At 41.4% G+C, this 15,335-nt stretch overlaps 1 protein-coding gene across 3 annotated transcripts in view; it reads right to left on the bottom strand.

The window, feature by feature from the left end:
• Positions 1-1,256: 1,256 nt before the first annotated feature.
• Positions 1,257-15,335, bottom strand: part of LOC123775358 (uncharacterized) — a 49,384-nt gene continuing 35,305 nt past the window's right edge. The window contains exon 14 of one of the 3 annotated variants that reach the window (XM_045770493.2): positions 1,257-2,666. In XM_045770493.2, the coding sequence (XP_045626449.1) occupies positions 1,381-2,666 (1,286 nt within the window). In that variant the 3' untranslated portion in view covers positions 1,257-1,380. Of the gene's footprint in view, positions 2,667-4,412; positions 5,688-11,033; positions 12,402-15,335 lie in introns of those variants that run through there. The other 2 variants (XM_045770496.2, XM_045770495.2) reach the window with 2 other exon arrangements.

The raw sequence follows: 15,335 nt of genomic DNA, 5'->3' as shown, positions 1-15,335 counted from the left end.
CAGTTTATTTATTAACATACTAAGGCACATATACATTTAAGCAGCTACTATAGACTATATGAGGAGTTACATAGATTGTGTTATGGGCTAGCTACGTGATGCTAAAAGTCCCCATCACACAGGGACCTGTGATCAGTAGCCTGCACTGACAACCAAGCTATGGCCTGGTTGTTAAACGATTTGGCGGGTCGTGTTTCGGGGAATATTAGGATAAAGGACCTGCCCGAAACGTTACGTGTGCTAGTGTCTGTACAAGAATATAAGAATTCTTGTATATATTTTAAACTCTAGGGGCTTTACGACCATATTTTTAAGAACGAAAAAGTGGATAAAGTAATTGAAAAGCTCCAAATACTTCATATCAGTGGTCTGAAAGGTCTAATAACCTCACACCAGAAGGTCTGTAGTAAGTGTAAGGTGACGGATACGTGCGCCAGAAGATCAGAAGGACGTTACACAATGAGGGTAACAACCTCCCTGTAACGACTACATGAGGGTAACAACCTCCCTGTAACGACTACATGAGGGTAACAACCTCCCTGTAACGACTACAACAAAGGACCTGGGAGTGGATATGACACCAAGCTTAACTCTGGAGGCACATGTATATAGGATGACATCAGTAGAATAGTCAACAGTGGCAAAAGTCGGAACACTGTTCAGGTACATAAATAAGGAGGCATTTAGATCACTTTACAGCGCCTACAGGGGACCAGTCCTAGTGGACCGCCCCATTGTGGGACTCTCATCTTAAAACAACGCGCAAGAAAACTAGAAAAGGTTCATATATTTGCAGAGGCTCGTTCTGCAATTGTGAGGGACTGGGTATGAAGGAAGACTGAAAGAACTAGACATGACATCATTAGAGAAAAAAAAGAGAAAAAGGATACACGAATGAGCCTAAAATACTTGGGGCGACTGGCAAAATGAAAAAAAAAAGGTTCAAAAATGAATACCAGTAGAACGAGAGGGTATGGATGGAAAATCAGGTAAGTCATCGAGATGTTAGAAAGTTTTCTTTTAGCGTTAGTGGGAATGGAATGAGATAAATGAGTAGGTTGTTGAAGTGAACCACTCATAATTTTTACAAGTAGATTTGATAGGAACAAATCCACAAGAGCCGTGACGAGGGTTCGAACCTACGTCCGAGAGGATCCCAGACGCTGCCTTAATCGACTCGTCACGGCCCTTGTGGATTTGTTCATTTGATGCATCACGTTATTATGATTTTTGTGTGTATTGATAAGAGGAATAAGGAAAGAATCATTACAATAGACAACCAATGACCAGAATGGTGAGGTCCGAGAGCTAAACCTCGATCCTGCAGGCACCAATAGGTGAGTACATATATATTCTTCCCCTGTGGGATAAATTGTAAAATTACTGACTAGTGGTGAATGAGTGTGTACAACGATGCTCCAGTAACTCTTCCTCCGATTGAAATACCATAAGACAGTTATCACAGGAATACAGTTCCAGCGTGTGCATGGAGGAGCCTTGAAGGAGTTCATCATAAGGCAAGTGATGGTCAAGTTGTGGAGGCTGGTGGTGGTGTGGGGAGGTATCGTGGATAACTATGGTACGATGATCCGTCATCTGAGCCTGGAGTATGATTGGCAGTTGTTCAGTTGGTGGTTCCTCGGGGCCTCTACTGGTGTCTGGCTCGTCTCTCACAAGTGGACACTCGGCTGAACTTGTTGGTACCGTGGCCTCCAGCTCGGCAGGTTGAGACGGCTGGTCAACAGTGACGGTATGTGTCTTACGCATGTGAGCCATCAGACCGGAGCTGTTCTTAAACTGACAGCAACAAACGCTGCAGGAGTGGCCAGGGTTACGTTCACAAAGTTGGTGTATCTTCATGTGTGTCTTCAAGTTCCAGTTGTTGTGGTGAGCGGCGCCACACACCTTACATATGACAGGCTTTTCCTTCAGATGGATACATTTTACATGACGCTCAAGATGGGGTTTAACTTTAAAATTTTTGCCACAATGTTGACAGCAGAATGGTCTTCCTCCGTTGTGGTAGCGGACATGACGCTCCAGAGATGATCGAAGGGCAAACTTCTTCTCGCAGAATTGACACTTCAAGTTTCCGCCTCCCTGGTGACGTGCTTCGTGTTCCTTGTGATTAGAGTGGCACTTAAATTGTTTAGTGCAAAACTTGCACTTGTACGGCATGTATCCACGATGCACTTTCTTTATATGAAGTGTAAGTTTAGTGGAGTCTGGAGCCTTATAGTTACAGTGAGGACACGGTCCGCGGCGCTCGGCGTTGTGTCGCCACACCTTGTGGTACCTCACCGCCTGCCGCTGAGTAAACGTCTTCCCGCACTCATCGCACGAGTAATGCGCCTTGCTAGTGCTCCCTTCATTCTCTGACACACCCTCTCTGTCCGGTCCATCTGTGCGCGACGAGCCGCCTCTCTGTAACCTTCTGGTTCCTGGTGATCTACCGTCTCTCTGTGATGCCCCACCTTTGTTCGGTCCGCCATCTCTGTGGGGCTCATGTCTATGTGGAGCAGCATGCAACGCTGAGGGAGGGTGAGCGCTGCTCTCTCCTGTAGACGCACAGATACCAGTGTGTTCCTGGGGAGGAGTCTGTAGGTGTGGCCTGGAGGCAGGGAGACACGCCTTCACCGTGCTGGTTAAGACATGGCCTCCAGGGTCTGGGGAAGAAATGTGTAAGTTAGTAGGCAAGATATGACGGGCTAAGGTAAACACGACACCTTGAGATCTGTAACCTTACGCAAGGTGCGTCTAGGGAGGCTGCTAACTATTCTCTTTCTATTAAATTAAAATGGGAAAAGTCCAGTTATACATAAAACCTAGTGGAGTCACCTCTTTCGTCTCATATTTGGTAATTATCAACTGAAGTCTTAAGGTATAGCGGACGACTCGGTGCACCGTAGAGCACTTGCTGTATAAATAAGCAGCAGTTATATTTCGTAATATTTCCTGTTATTCACTAAATTTTTCTATGGAAGATGACAGAGTTCGTGTTAACTGTTGTCATTATTTAAAACCAAAAAACAAGTGCTTTGTTCCCAAACAAAGTGCCATGAGAGCGTTCTCGACTCAAGGATATTCCTGTTATGGTCGGCATCTCGAGCTTCAGAGCTTATACATGGTTAATAAATGTAAACAAAGCCGTCATTACTGAGGATAGATGTACAGGATTCGTAAGTGGACACTTAAGTGCTTGATGAGTCCTGGCCCTGGTATTGAACTGAAGTTGTAAATGTCCCCTAACCACTATCTTTAACTTTCCCACTAGCTGGCTTTATTTTTGTCCAGGGTTCTGCGACAAGGCCGGGCATTGCGTATATTATTAAGTGACAGGATGAACAACTTGGAGCAGGTTTTCTTCTGATTGAGGGTGTTATATGTTGTTATGGAGGAATGTTCACTCACAGGATGTGTGGCGCTGCCCAGTTGTCACTATAGCGTATGTTCCCTCACGGCTGCCCAACAAACTTGCCCCTTTGAGCAAAATTAAAACGAAACTTCGGCAAATAAATTTTTGTTTTGTTTTTGTGTCGGCGGCGGCTTGCCTGCCTGGTCCGACTTTTCAACTTGAAGTCCACTTAACTGCGGACTTCTATAGTTGGTTCCAATGAATTCTGTGTGCACTTTACCACTCTGATTCTCCTTGTTCACTTTAGAGGTGTTTGTGGAAGTGATGGAGAACAGTTGATGTTGTTGGGGGAGGGGACGATGATGGAGAAGATTGTGTTGGCGAGAGGGAAGAGTTGATGAGTGGGAAGGGAAAGTAATGTTTGTAAGAGAGAAGGACATGTGTAGTTACAGGATGAGAGCTAAACTCGTGGTGTCCCGTCTTCCCAATACTTATTGTCATATAATGCTTTGAAACTACTGCCTGTTTTGACCGGCACCACTCTATTGTGATATATATATATATATATATATATATATATATATATATATATATATATATATATATATATATATATATATATATATATATATATATATATATATATATATATATATATGAATAGTCCCCATGCCGTAAATCACTTAAGGACAAAATGGCACGACTAGGGTTCGAACCTCCGTTCCCTTGGTCCACCCCCTGGCAGACAGTACTAATTCACCACAAACACAAACACACCCACACACAGAGAGAGAGAGAGAGAGAGAGAGAGAGAGAGAGAGAGAGAGAGAGAGAGAGAGAGAGAGAGAGAGAGAGAGAGACATAAAATAAAGGTCGCTATTTATTTCATCTCATATTTTAATGTTAATGAACTCTGTATTAAGGGTGATTTTTTGGTATACTGTACATGATGACACCATTCTCCTGCCACTGGTATTTACTATAAGCATTCCTTTATATCCAGCCAAACTGACCTTAGCCTACACCCTATGCCTTGGGCCAATCAATAAGTAAACAGTTCTTTTATAAGTGATTTATATTATTGCATTTGCTTACAAGAACAGAAAATAATTTAATTAAACATGTCATATTTATTTTAGCGTGAAAATAAATGTGGTTGAGTAGGGATGGGGCGAGTAATGTTGAAGTATATATCATTAGAGGTCCGGGTAGATCACCACCTGGTGCTGGGTGTCGTCGTGGGTGGTGTCGTCGTGGGTGGTGTCGTCGTGGGTGATGTCGTCGTGGGTGATGTCGTCGTGGGTGGTGTCGTCGTGGGTGATGTTATTATGGGTGGTGTCGTTGTGGGTGGTGAACTCCTCCATTGACTCACACAACTGACCACAATCCGTGCAGGAATACACTTCTATCATCTTTAGTTCCATATCATCTGGCTGGGGCTCCAAAATGTGTTCGATGGCCTCTCCAGATGGTAAGCCTAGTATCTCCACCATATGGTACCCTTGTCGTGCCTGACGCTGTGGCAAGTGCGACTGCGGTGACAAGGGATGCAGCGGTGTCAAGCGGTGTAACGGAGTCGTGTGATGCTGCTGCTGTTGCTGCTGAGGTTGATTTTCCCCGTGTCGCAGCCGCAGGTGGGCTGCTAACCCGGCCCGACCTCGGAAGCTGCTGCCACAGTGTTCACACACGTTGGTATAAGCTGTTTCCAAGTTAAGGTGCGTCCTCATATGTGCCTGCAGGTTCCAGTTGTTGATGTGGGTGGAGCCACACACGTCACACACGTACCGCTTGTCTCGCAGGTGCACGGCGCGGTGGTGCACTCGCAAGCGCTTCTTCTGCTTGAAGGTCATGCCGCACAGCGTGCACACGAAGGGCCGATCTACAGCGTGGATGCGGCAATGTTCCCGCAGCTCTGACGCCATCATATAGGCTTTGTTGCACTGGCTGCACACAAAGTTTCCAGAGTTAGTGTGACGAGCAACGTGAGACCTGTACGTAGAGCGGAACTTGAAAGAAGCACCACAACACTCGCAGACGTAGGGCCTCAACTTGGAGTGGGTACGTAGATGAACGGACAACTTGGCCTTGTCCGGGGCCTTATAGTCGCAGTGAGGACACGCAGCCTTCCGCTCACCATCGTGGACGTAAATATTGTGGTACTGGAGGCTGATCTTCTGTGTAAAGGTTTTGCCGCAAGTGGTACAGGGGAATCGCCTGTCTCCTGACGCTCTTCCTCGGCAGCGGTGACCCTCCAACTGCTGCACATTGACGAAGACCCGACGGCAACACCGACAGCACACCGCTGCCGTCTCCACACCACCACCACTCTGCTCTGTAATGAGAAACCCGCGTCCTTGTGAGTCCAATGTGAGTCACCACCCAGAACATCCACTCCTACCTCATGAAATACCTGTGTAAACAATGCCATGCGCCTCGGAATCACATGAGCTTTCTACAACAAATGCTATAAATAAGCTAAGTTTTAATTTACATATGCTTCCTGCCAGGGTCTTAAGCATATATCTGGGTGGTCTTGGGTACTCAAACTGCTCTTAACACCCCTCTATGTAAAGTACCTCCGCGTATAACCCACACTTCTCTAAACAACAAGGCCTACACACACTGCTCCAAATAACCAAGCCTACATACACTGCTGAAAACAGCCAAGGCCTACACACACTGATCTAAACAACCAAGGCCTACACACACTGCTCTAAACCACTTCTCAAAACACTCTCTATGTATGTATATATGAGCACATTTATAAATTGCGGTCTTCTCCCTGGGGCAACGAATGCTTTAGCAATAACAATTCGTTACTTCCATAAACAGAACAAGCGCACAATTTACACAACTATCTTACCTGGTCGTACTCATCACTCAACACCACTACATTGTGCCTGATTAATCCCTTCATTACTCCAACTGCTATTTGCAATTTCCTCCTGTGCTACAATCACCATATGCGAGTCAAGCACAGGAGGTGCACATGTAGAAAAACATGTGCACCTCTCTGTGCTCAAGGCAAGGGAAGGGAAGGGAATTGTCGGGAAAGCGCCAAGCCATTACGACTATATAGCACTGGAAAAGGGGTCAGGATAAGGATTTGGAATGGGTCGGGGAGGGAAGGAATGGTGCCCAACCACTTGGACGATCGGGGATTGAACGCCGACCTGCATGAAGCGAGACCGTCGCTCTACCGTCCAGCCCAAGTGGTGATTGTAGCACAGGAGGAATATGAGAAAATCCACGTAGACTTCAGGAAAATTGTCTGTGATAATTATATTATTAAATATTTCAGTTTTTTTTTTTTTGAGATATATACAAGAGTTGTTACATTCTTGTACAGCCACTAGTACGCGTAGCGTTTCGGGCAGGTCCCTGGAATACGATCCCCTGCCGCGAAGAATCGTTTTTTTCATCCAAGTACACATTTTATTGTTGCGTTAAACAGAGGCTACAGTTAAGGAATTGCGCCCAGTAAATCCTCTCCGGCCAGGATACGAACCCATGACATAGCGCTCGCGGAACGCCAGGCGAGTGTCTTACCACTACACCACGGAGACTGCATGTTATGCAGTGTTATGGAAAAGCTTGAACAGACAGGTTCAAAGCTTATGCATAATAAATCCTTTCCCAAAAAGACAGCAACAGAGGTGGACAAATGGTGTTTTCTGGAGATATAGCACGCACCCATGCATGCACATGCACATGCACATACACACACACACACACACACACACAGAAGATAGAAGAAAAAGAGGCAATATGATCCCCACTTACAAAATAATAACAAGAATCGAATAAATTGACAAAGAGGAATTCCTGAAACCGGCAACCTCAAGAACAAGAGGTCATAAAGTCAAGTCAATGAAACAAAGGTGCCAAAAAAGTATTAGAAAGTTTTCTTTTGCAAACAGAGTGGTAGACGGTTGGAGCAAGTTATATGAGATGGTGTGGAGGCCAAAACCGTCAGTACTGTAGTTTCAAAGCGTTACATGACAAAAAGTGCTGGGAAGACCAAGGCACCATGAGCGTAGCTCTCATCCTGTATCTACACTTAGGTAATTACACTAATGTAATTACATACATATGACAAAGATATGAATTGCCCTCTAAGGGTAACATTCAACAGTGAAACAAAGGTCGTAAGTGCTTAGGAATGCCAGGAAATTGCTAACTGATGAAGATGGAAAACTATAGTTATTAAGTGAGAAGGTGGTGGCCATAACAGTCAGCAGAGTCAAAGCACCGTATGACAGAGTTCTGGGAAGACGAGACACTATGAACTTAGTTAGCTCTCATTTCTTAACTATGATTAGGTAATTACCTGCTACAGAGTTTAAAGCTATTGCTACTTGAAATGTAGACACCGAGTATTTTGTCCTGCACTGGACCTACTAATCCAAGGGGCTGGGTAGGATTACCATATATCGCCTCCTAAAACTATTTAATATTTTATTAGGCAGTTTGAGAATATGCTCAAAAAAAAGTGTTTAAAACACACAAAATTTTTGGACACAATTGTTTTGCTGGTTGAGTAGGTAAGATTACCCAATTTTTTTTAAAATACTACTTGTATTACAAACCCTAAACCGAGGAAGACAGCGGGGGATCTGCCAGAAAGCACCCAAGAGCAAGAAGGAACCCCCCCCTCACCTGGATTAATGTGGTAAGGCACACAAGGTAGTCACATCCTACCTGAACGTGCAACAACATATAGGTGTTTGATATGTGTAATTTGTTCTTTCTTTTTTGACATTATCACATGTAAATTGTGCATGATATATTACCTCAGTGATGACGAAAAAGAGGGGCCAAAGCCTCCATCATGAAGGATGCTATGTGGTACATGCCCACCAAAGCCCTCCCCACCAACAAAAGTAAAACCCAGCAGGAGCCTACAGGGGCAAGAAGGTGACCCCCCCCCTTCTTCCCAGAAACAGGAAAACTAACAAAACAAACCTATAATGTTAACAAAACACAAAGAACAAACTAAACCAGCCACCTGGACCAACTGCCAAAAATGCTTATCACTAAATAGGATTCATCATATGCAGGCAATTAGACACAATAACGTGGCTAAAGTATGTTGACCAGGATTCATCATATATGTTTGGGACGACTGGAATAGTAACCACTCTGCTCCATTAACTTGAAATGCTTTCCTTTTCTCCTATTTTTTTTTATTATTATGCAGGGTATTTCTTCGAGAACCATCTTGGTGTTAACATTGTGTTTGTGTTAAAAAAAGTTTACAATTGAAACAATTGTGTTTGGTTTTATTTACATCATTTAGATAGCGAAACAAAAAAGTAACATTTAGTAGACGAGTGATCAACATGAACAACCCTGTCATAATAGTAATTTCCAAGTACAGTACTGTATACATTTACATAATGTGTACAGTACTTTGGTTACGTCACTTTACAAACTGAAGACACCTTACCCATATTTACATGTTTATAAGCCACAGCTAAATCTAATCCACAGATTGAGTCATAGAAATATTTAATGAAAAACTTTGGCAAAATCTGTCACTGAATCTAGTCTCCCATTCTGCTGACTACAGACTACTTGCCTGACCTGTGTTACAGCCCTGATAGCTTAAAAATTTCTCATTGCTTTCAGTCTTTGAACTTTTTTTTTATACTATCTCAGTTGCAAATTACATTTTGAAACCAAAATGTATATAAAAATCTGTATACAGTAATAAATATAATAAATAATAAGATAAAAACATTTATTTTTGTTAAATTTATTTGGATCTTTTTTGAGACATCTTTTTTCTCCAATGTTGTAATTTTGCTTTCATCTCTGCCATACTTTTAGTAGCCATTCTATTGCAGTTAAAAGAGAGGATCTTCATTTCTATATCAGACAGGTCATTACAGTACTGGACTTAACAATAATCATTTCACTGGAGAAATCTGTCAGTACATCTACCTTTTCCTATTAAGTTAGTAAATATCCACGTTTATGGAACATGAAAAACTAATGAGTACAAACTCGGAAAGATTGAAGTGTGTTTCTGGAACAACTTGACAAACTGCAGGAGTGGACGGACAATTGCTGCTGGGTTTTAACCCCCAGTATATGTAAGGTAATAAAGATGGGACAGGAAGAAAGGAGATAGGAAGGAGGAGATTGGAAGTAAGTCACACCATAACAGGCAAGCAACTACAGATATCAGAACAAGATAAAGACTTGCTAAGTTGACATAATACAAGCACTAATATTAGAAGCATTTGTAAATAGGAAAATGCTAGCAGCATATGGGAAATTGCAAACACCCAAAACTAATTTCTCAGACAATTTGCACAGGCTATATCAGAGCAGTTTAATAAATGCAGCACCAACATGAAATATGCATTTAGAAAAGTGCAGAGATTTGCAACAAGACTAGAGCCCCAAGAATAAGTCTAAGCTGTAAAGAGGTGAAGGACTAGATAGAAAGTGATAATTATTCACAAAATATTGAGGGGAATAGATATGGACCAGCACAACCTTTTAAAATAAGGGGTAAATAGGGCATGGTTGGAATACTGCAACACATCCCCCTAACATGATACTGTAGTACTTAGACCAACAACTTTCTCAAACTTACAAAAATAGACTGTTGCAGCCAACACAATGTGCACGCTACGTACTACAGTACTATTAGTTTTGCAGAGGGCACAGAAGAAAACCAGCCTTAAACATTCCTAGGCTTAGTGCAGTATAGCACACATATATATATACTATATTAGGCCTCAGACATTTATTTAGCCTAGGATGTTTGGACTAGTTAGGTTGTTAGGTTCTTTACTTTTTCATTTTTAGTATGCCATTTGATAATACAAAACATTAACTAACTTGGGTCCAACAGTCCATTTATGAATGTTTAACCAAATAGTTGCTACAAGTATGTACTGTACTACATTATTGGAGGAAGAACTGAAATGCAAATGAGCCAAAGAGAAACGAGAAAACATTGACATAAAGTGAGGATAATGAACAATTAAAATGCATCGGAAGTGCTGGTGGAAGCCACCTCAATCAGCAGCTTTAAAATAAAAAATGTTGCTTGAAAATAAGAAATGCTCTGCCTGAAACACACTGCTTTATATATTGTACTTTCATTACCTATGATTTTTTCGCTGTTCATATATCATGTGTATGTATTCTTGCATAAATTAGATATTTTATTATTATTATTATTATAAACTACAAAGAATTAGACCAAGTAATTTAATCACACCAGGTACAAAAAATAACGGTGGGGGGGTCCATAGGGCATAAGCTCATGCCCTGTAGATACTCACAAATAATTACAGGTAAAATACACCCCATATAAATAACTTGTTATAATTGTACAATGCATATTAGGTATACTTAATAACAAAACCCAAATGGAGTTTTTACTGTTTTCTATAATGATGTTTACAAGAGAGTAATGAATGCAACATATTTTGATTGAATTTTTTTTTACTGGCAATAATACTAATAATGTTCCCGATAACCATTAACAGTACTGTATACTAAAATGAACACGTACTTTGTTAGTTGGTAGAAAGGAAATGCCCCCTTTTCATATCTTTGCCATGGTCCATTAAATGTTTTGTGTATGGGACTGTGATTCAATTTCATAGTAGTCAAAAAGTAATCATGATTTACAATAATACTGGATCTTTCCTGGTTATACTGTACATTTCACTATATTAGTAGATTCACATTACCAATTAATCTTAAGAGTATCATACATTACAAGTTAATTTTCCATACTGTTCTTCAGTACTGTTTAATAAATGTTTCCTATAATTGGATAATTATTACTCTTTGTTAAACTGTACTTCACAATCCATATCTGCAGTTTTGGTCTCACAGACAGGGGAGCTCTTATTCTTGAGAGAAACAGGGTCTTCAGTTTTGACCTCGCAGACTATTAAGCTCTTGTCTTTCACACAAACAGTGTCGTCATTTTCTTCAGCACTAAGTTCAGGCATCCGTGGTTCATCTGATTCTTCATCTCTGGAAATGAGTACATATTCCAGTCTTAAGGGCCGTCGTGTGGGATGGGGCGTCAATAAATTTTTACCGCTGACTTCATGAACCTTTTCTTTTGAGATATTCATGGCATGAATTACCCTCATATGAACTGAGAGACCATCAAATCCTCTAAACTTTGCATCACAGCCATTGCAATGAAAAGCATAGGGTAGTGTTGCAATACCTTTATGAATTTTCATGTGTGTTTTAAGGTTTGCACCAGTCATGTGTTTAGCACCACAAAGATCACATATAAATCTTTTGTCTTTGAGATGTACTGCACGTATATGGCAGGCTACATGTTTGTGGGTCTTAAAGGTAGCATCGCAGTAACTACAAGAATAATTTCGTTCTTGCAGGTGGCTGCGTTGGTGATCTTCAAATAAACTTTTCTGATTAAAAGATTTGTTACATATATTACAGGCAAATCGGCCATCATTAGTGTGAAGAACCATATGGTTCCTGTAGGCCTGATTAGTTTTGAGACCTTTATGACATACAGAACACACATATTGACGCTCATCCGTGTGTACCATCATGTGTCTTTTGAGGTGGTACAGTCTGGGACCTTCATAATCACATTTATCACACTGATACCGACGTGGGGCTCCATGTTTGAACATACGGTGTACGTTTAGACTTATTTTTTGAGTAAAGATTTCACTGCATGTATCACAGTGGTACTCTTTCTTCCATGTAGCCACACCAAGGTGAACTTGCTGTTGGTGTATATCTGCTTCATACTTGGTATTAAAATGCTCTTTGCATTCCTGACATGTTTGCTCCCACTCAGCAGCGTGGGTACTATCTTGGTTTTCTTTAAATACTACTTTTACATTCTTTGAGTTTTTCAGTTGCTCACTTTCAAGTTCTATGACCTTCAAATTTGTAACCCTTCTTTTAATGGATTGTTGCTTAAGCAAGATTTTAGGGGTCTTGGGATCAACAGAGCCTTTCACATGAGCCATGTTGTTCGTTCCTATCCCCGCCCCAGCCTCGCCAGCCGCCAGCGTCTGTTCTGCAATGAGAGGCGGCCATCAGACAGAGGATGGGGTGGCACTTGGTGGATAGTCACTGCACACATGACAACAATTAACACAACTTTGGTATAGTGACAAAATTGAACATTGCTTATCACTGTGCATGTTCCAGTACAGTACTGTTTTCATTTTATTCACTGACAAATTTATAAATTTCTAGATATACTGTCTATACTGTTCTATATAATAGGTGGTTTCCTATATTTATGATAAACATATTGAATATTTTGTGTGTTAGAGTAGTGCTTAAATCTTTATTAGTTAGGAGCAGGATTTATATAAGTTGTGCGACTCGGTTGAGTATGTTCCCCCTTGTGGTAAGCTGTTGGAGTGCCTTGTGTTTGCCTTCCCCAGTGTGGGTGTTTCTGAGCACATGGCAGTGCTCTTTCATGTATTGTGAGATCTGTTGTACTAGCAAGGGCCTTGTGTTGTGTCAACCTCTTGAATTTGTATTTGGAGAGAGATTATAATTAACTATTAATGCAAGTCCCAGGTTGAGTGGCACTAATATTTAAATCCCTCCTTTGGAGAAATTTATGTTGTATGAAATTATCACTCTAATGTTAATAGGTATTCAGGAAAGTTAAATGTAAACTCCAGAAATCATATTTGTAAAGTAAATTTAAGAACTAGAAAGAACCCATTATATAAATAAGATCATATTAATTTTCCCTGTTTGTTACCTTAGCCATAATGGTGCAGTGTGTTTGCCTAGGTGCATTTGTTAAAAAATTATTATTAGCCTTATTATAATATACAGAGCAATGGTGTGTGATGAGGCATGGGGAAATTGAGTGAAGGGTGCCCTCAACTTCAAATGTTTATGGTCACCCTATACAGCGTAAAAGAGCTTCAACTTCAGTTGGAGGATCAGGGAAACAAGGTCCCAAGAGGTGGGGGGAAAGACCAGCTCCATCGACTGTGCTAGTCAAACTCTTATAGATGTGAGTGAGTACAAGGAGTAATAAGCTAACCTAGGGAGAAGACTTAAAAGAGTTTTTGGTTAGGTTTTTGTTAGTACTGTACTAAGTTACTATATGGACCTGTTAGGGTTCAAGGTATAGACCAGTTAGTGGTTACTGAGTAGACTAGTTACAATCCTAGGTATGAACCATTTAGAGTCCAGGGTGTAGACCAGTATGGTCCATCGTGGATTGGGAATGTGGTTCATGAGTAACACGGCTAGTGTCGTCAGGAATGGTTAAAGAAATCCTTTAGCAGTACTGTACTATAATTTGTGAAATGGAAAATATTGTACAATACTTATGTAATTGTTCATAATCTATTTTATGTAATAAATATTAAACTGTATTTGAGCTTCTGTAACCTTTCCTTGTACTTTAAATGTGTGCCACGAGCCAAATGGTACATCTCAAACGAGTAGTAGAAGTGTAGACTATGATTATAACACATGACTATTACTCACTTAATAAGTTAAACACTTTTTTCAACAATTGAATGTGATAAACCCCACTTTTCTGGTGGGCCCCTGTCGCTTATACATTGGTAACAAAGCCTCCGAGACTCATCCATTGCCAACCAAGAACTAGGACTGGAATCTGATATGATTATGAACCAAGAGGAGCCTGAAGATCAGAGATCAACCCAAAACTAAGGCAAAGCCCATCAGGAAGCACAGGTGCAACAAATCAAGCCACTGTTTAAATAAAAAAGTGGTATCCCAGTAAATGAAGCAAACAAGTGCTGCTGAAGAAGAAACCACCCTAACAGTGATACACAGGGAACACAGATGGAAACTTAGTACCCAAATGAGCCACAGAAAGACATCAGAAAGAATTTTTTTAGTGTTGAGGTAGTTAACAAATGTAATGCATTAGGCAGTGATGATGTGGAGGCAGACTCCATACAAAGTTTCAAATGTAGATTTGATAAGAGCCCAATAGACTCCAGAAACTATACACCAGTTGATTGACAATTGAGAGGTGGGACCAAAGGGCCAAAGCTCAACCCCCACAAGCACAACTAGGTGAGTACATCTTATTGTCACCAGGTGGCACCCACGATATCTCCTTGAACTCTGCACCTCATTATGAACTGTATTTGGGGCTGGAAATGTTGGTAGCATTAAATAATATTATTTAGATATATGTTTTATTTTAAAAATATATGTAAAAAATATATAAACTTACTTTTCAAGATCTTTAACACTTAATTCTATTTTTTCCATAAAAAAACCCAGCATTGAATAGTAATGAAACACCATTTTCTGGGTGAGCCCCAGATGCTCCCTGGAGCTATGGGGCTAATATGCAATACATTAGACCAAGGAAATAGTCAATAGAGTTCAGCCAACCAGGGATCACGAACCAGAACCTGGCCCCCCTCAGAGAAGTATAGTGAGCAATGTCCCCTGGAACCCCCCTTTTTCCTGTAGTTTGGGTTTTTCTTTATCTGCCATCGACCAGGGTTAGGCACCCAGAAAGACAAGCATAACAAAACAGACCCCACATGGGAAGAAAATTGCAACCACCGCACGGACAATCGGCGCGGCGGCAAGGAGAGATGTTTGCTTGTTTCCTTGGGATTTGAGGGAGTTCTGCCTCTCTGTTTGGTTTTCGGTTGCAATGTTCTTACCATGTGGGGTCTGTTTTGTTATGCCTACCTTTCTGGGTCCCTAACCCTGGTCGATGGCAGGTAAGGAAAACCACAAGGGGGGTTTTCCAAGGGCCATTGCTCCCTGTGCCTCTCTGAGGGGACCATGTTCTGGCTCGTGGTCCCTGGTAGGCTACATTCCATTGAAATGCCCTGGTCTAATGTATCGCATATTAGCCCGATGGTTCCAGGGAGCCGAAGGGTCTCCCCACAGAAATAATTTGACTATGAGTGAGGTTTTCCAGGAAAGTTACCCTTACATGGAGTGAAGGTCTGTTGACCACATGGTGCAACAAACA

Source organism: Procambarus clarkii, chromosome 70, assembly GCF_040958095.1.
Source record: "Procambarus clarkii isolate CNS0578487 chromosome 70, FALCON_Pclarkii_2.0, whole genome shotgun sequence".
NCBI classification, from domain to species: domain Eukaryota; kingdom Metazoa; phylum Arthropoda; class Malacostraca; order Decapoda; family Cambaridae; genus Procambarus; species Procambarus clarkii.
This window is presented reverse-complemented; position numbering and strand designations above follow the sequence as displayed.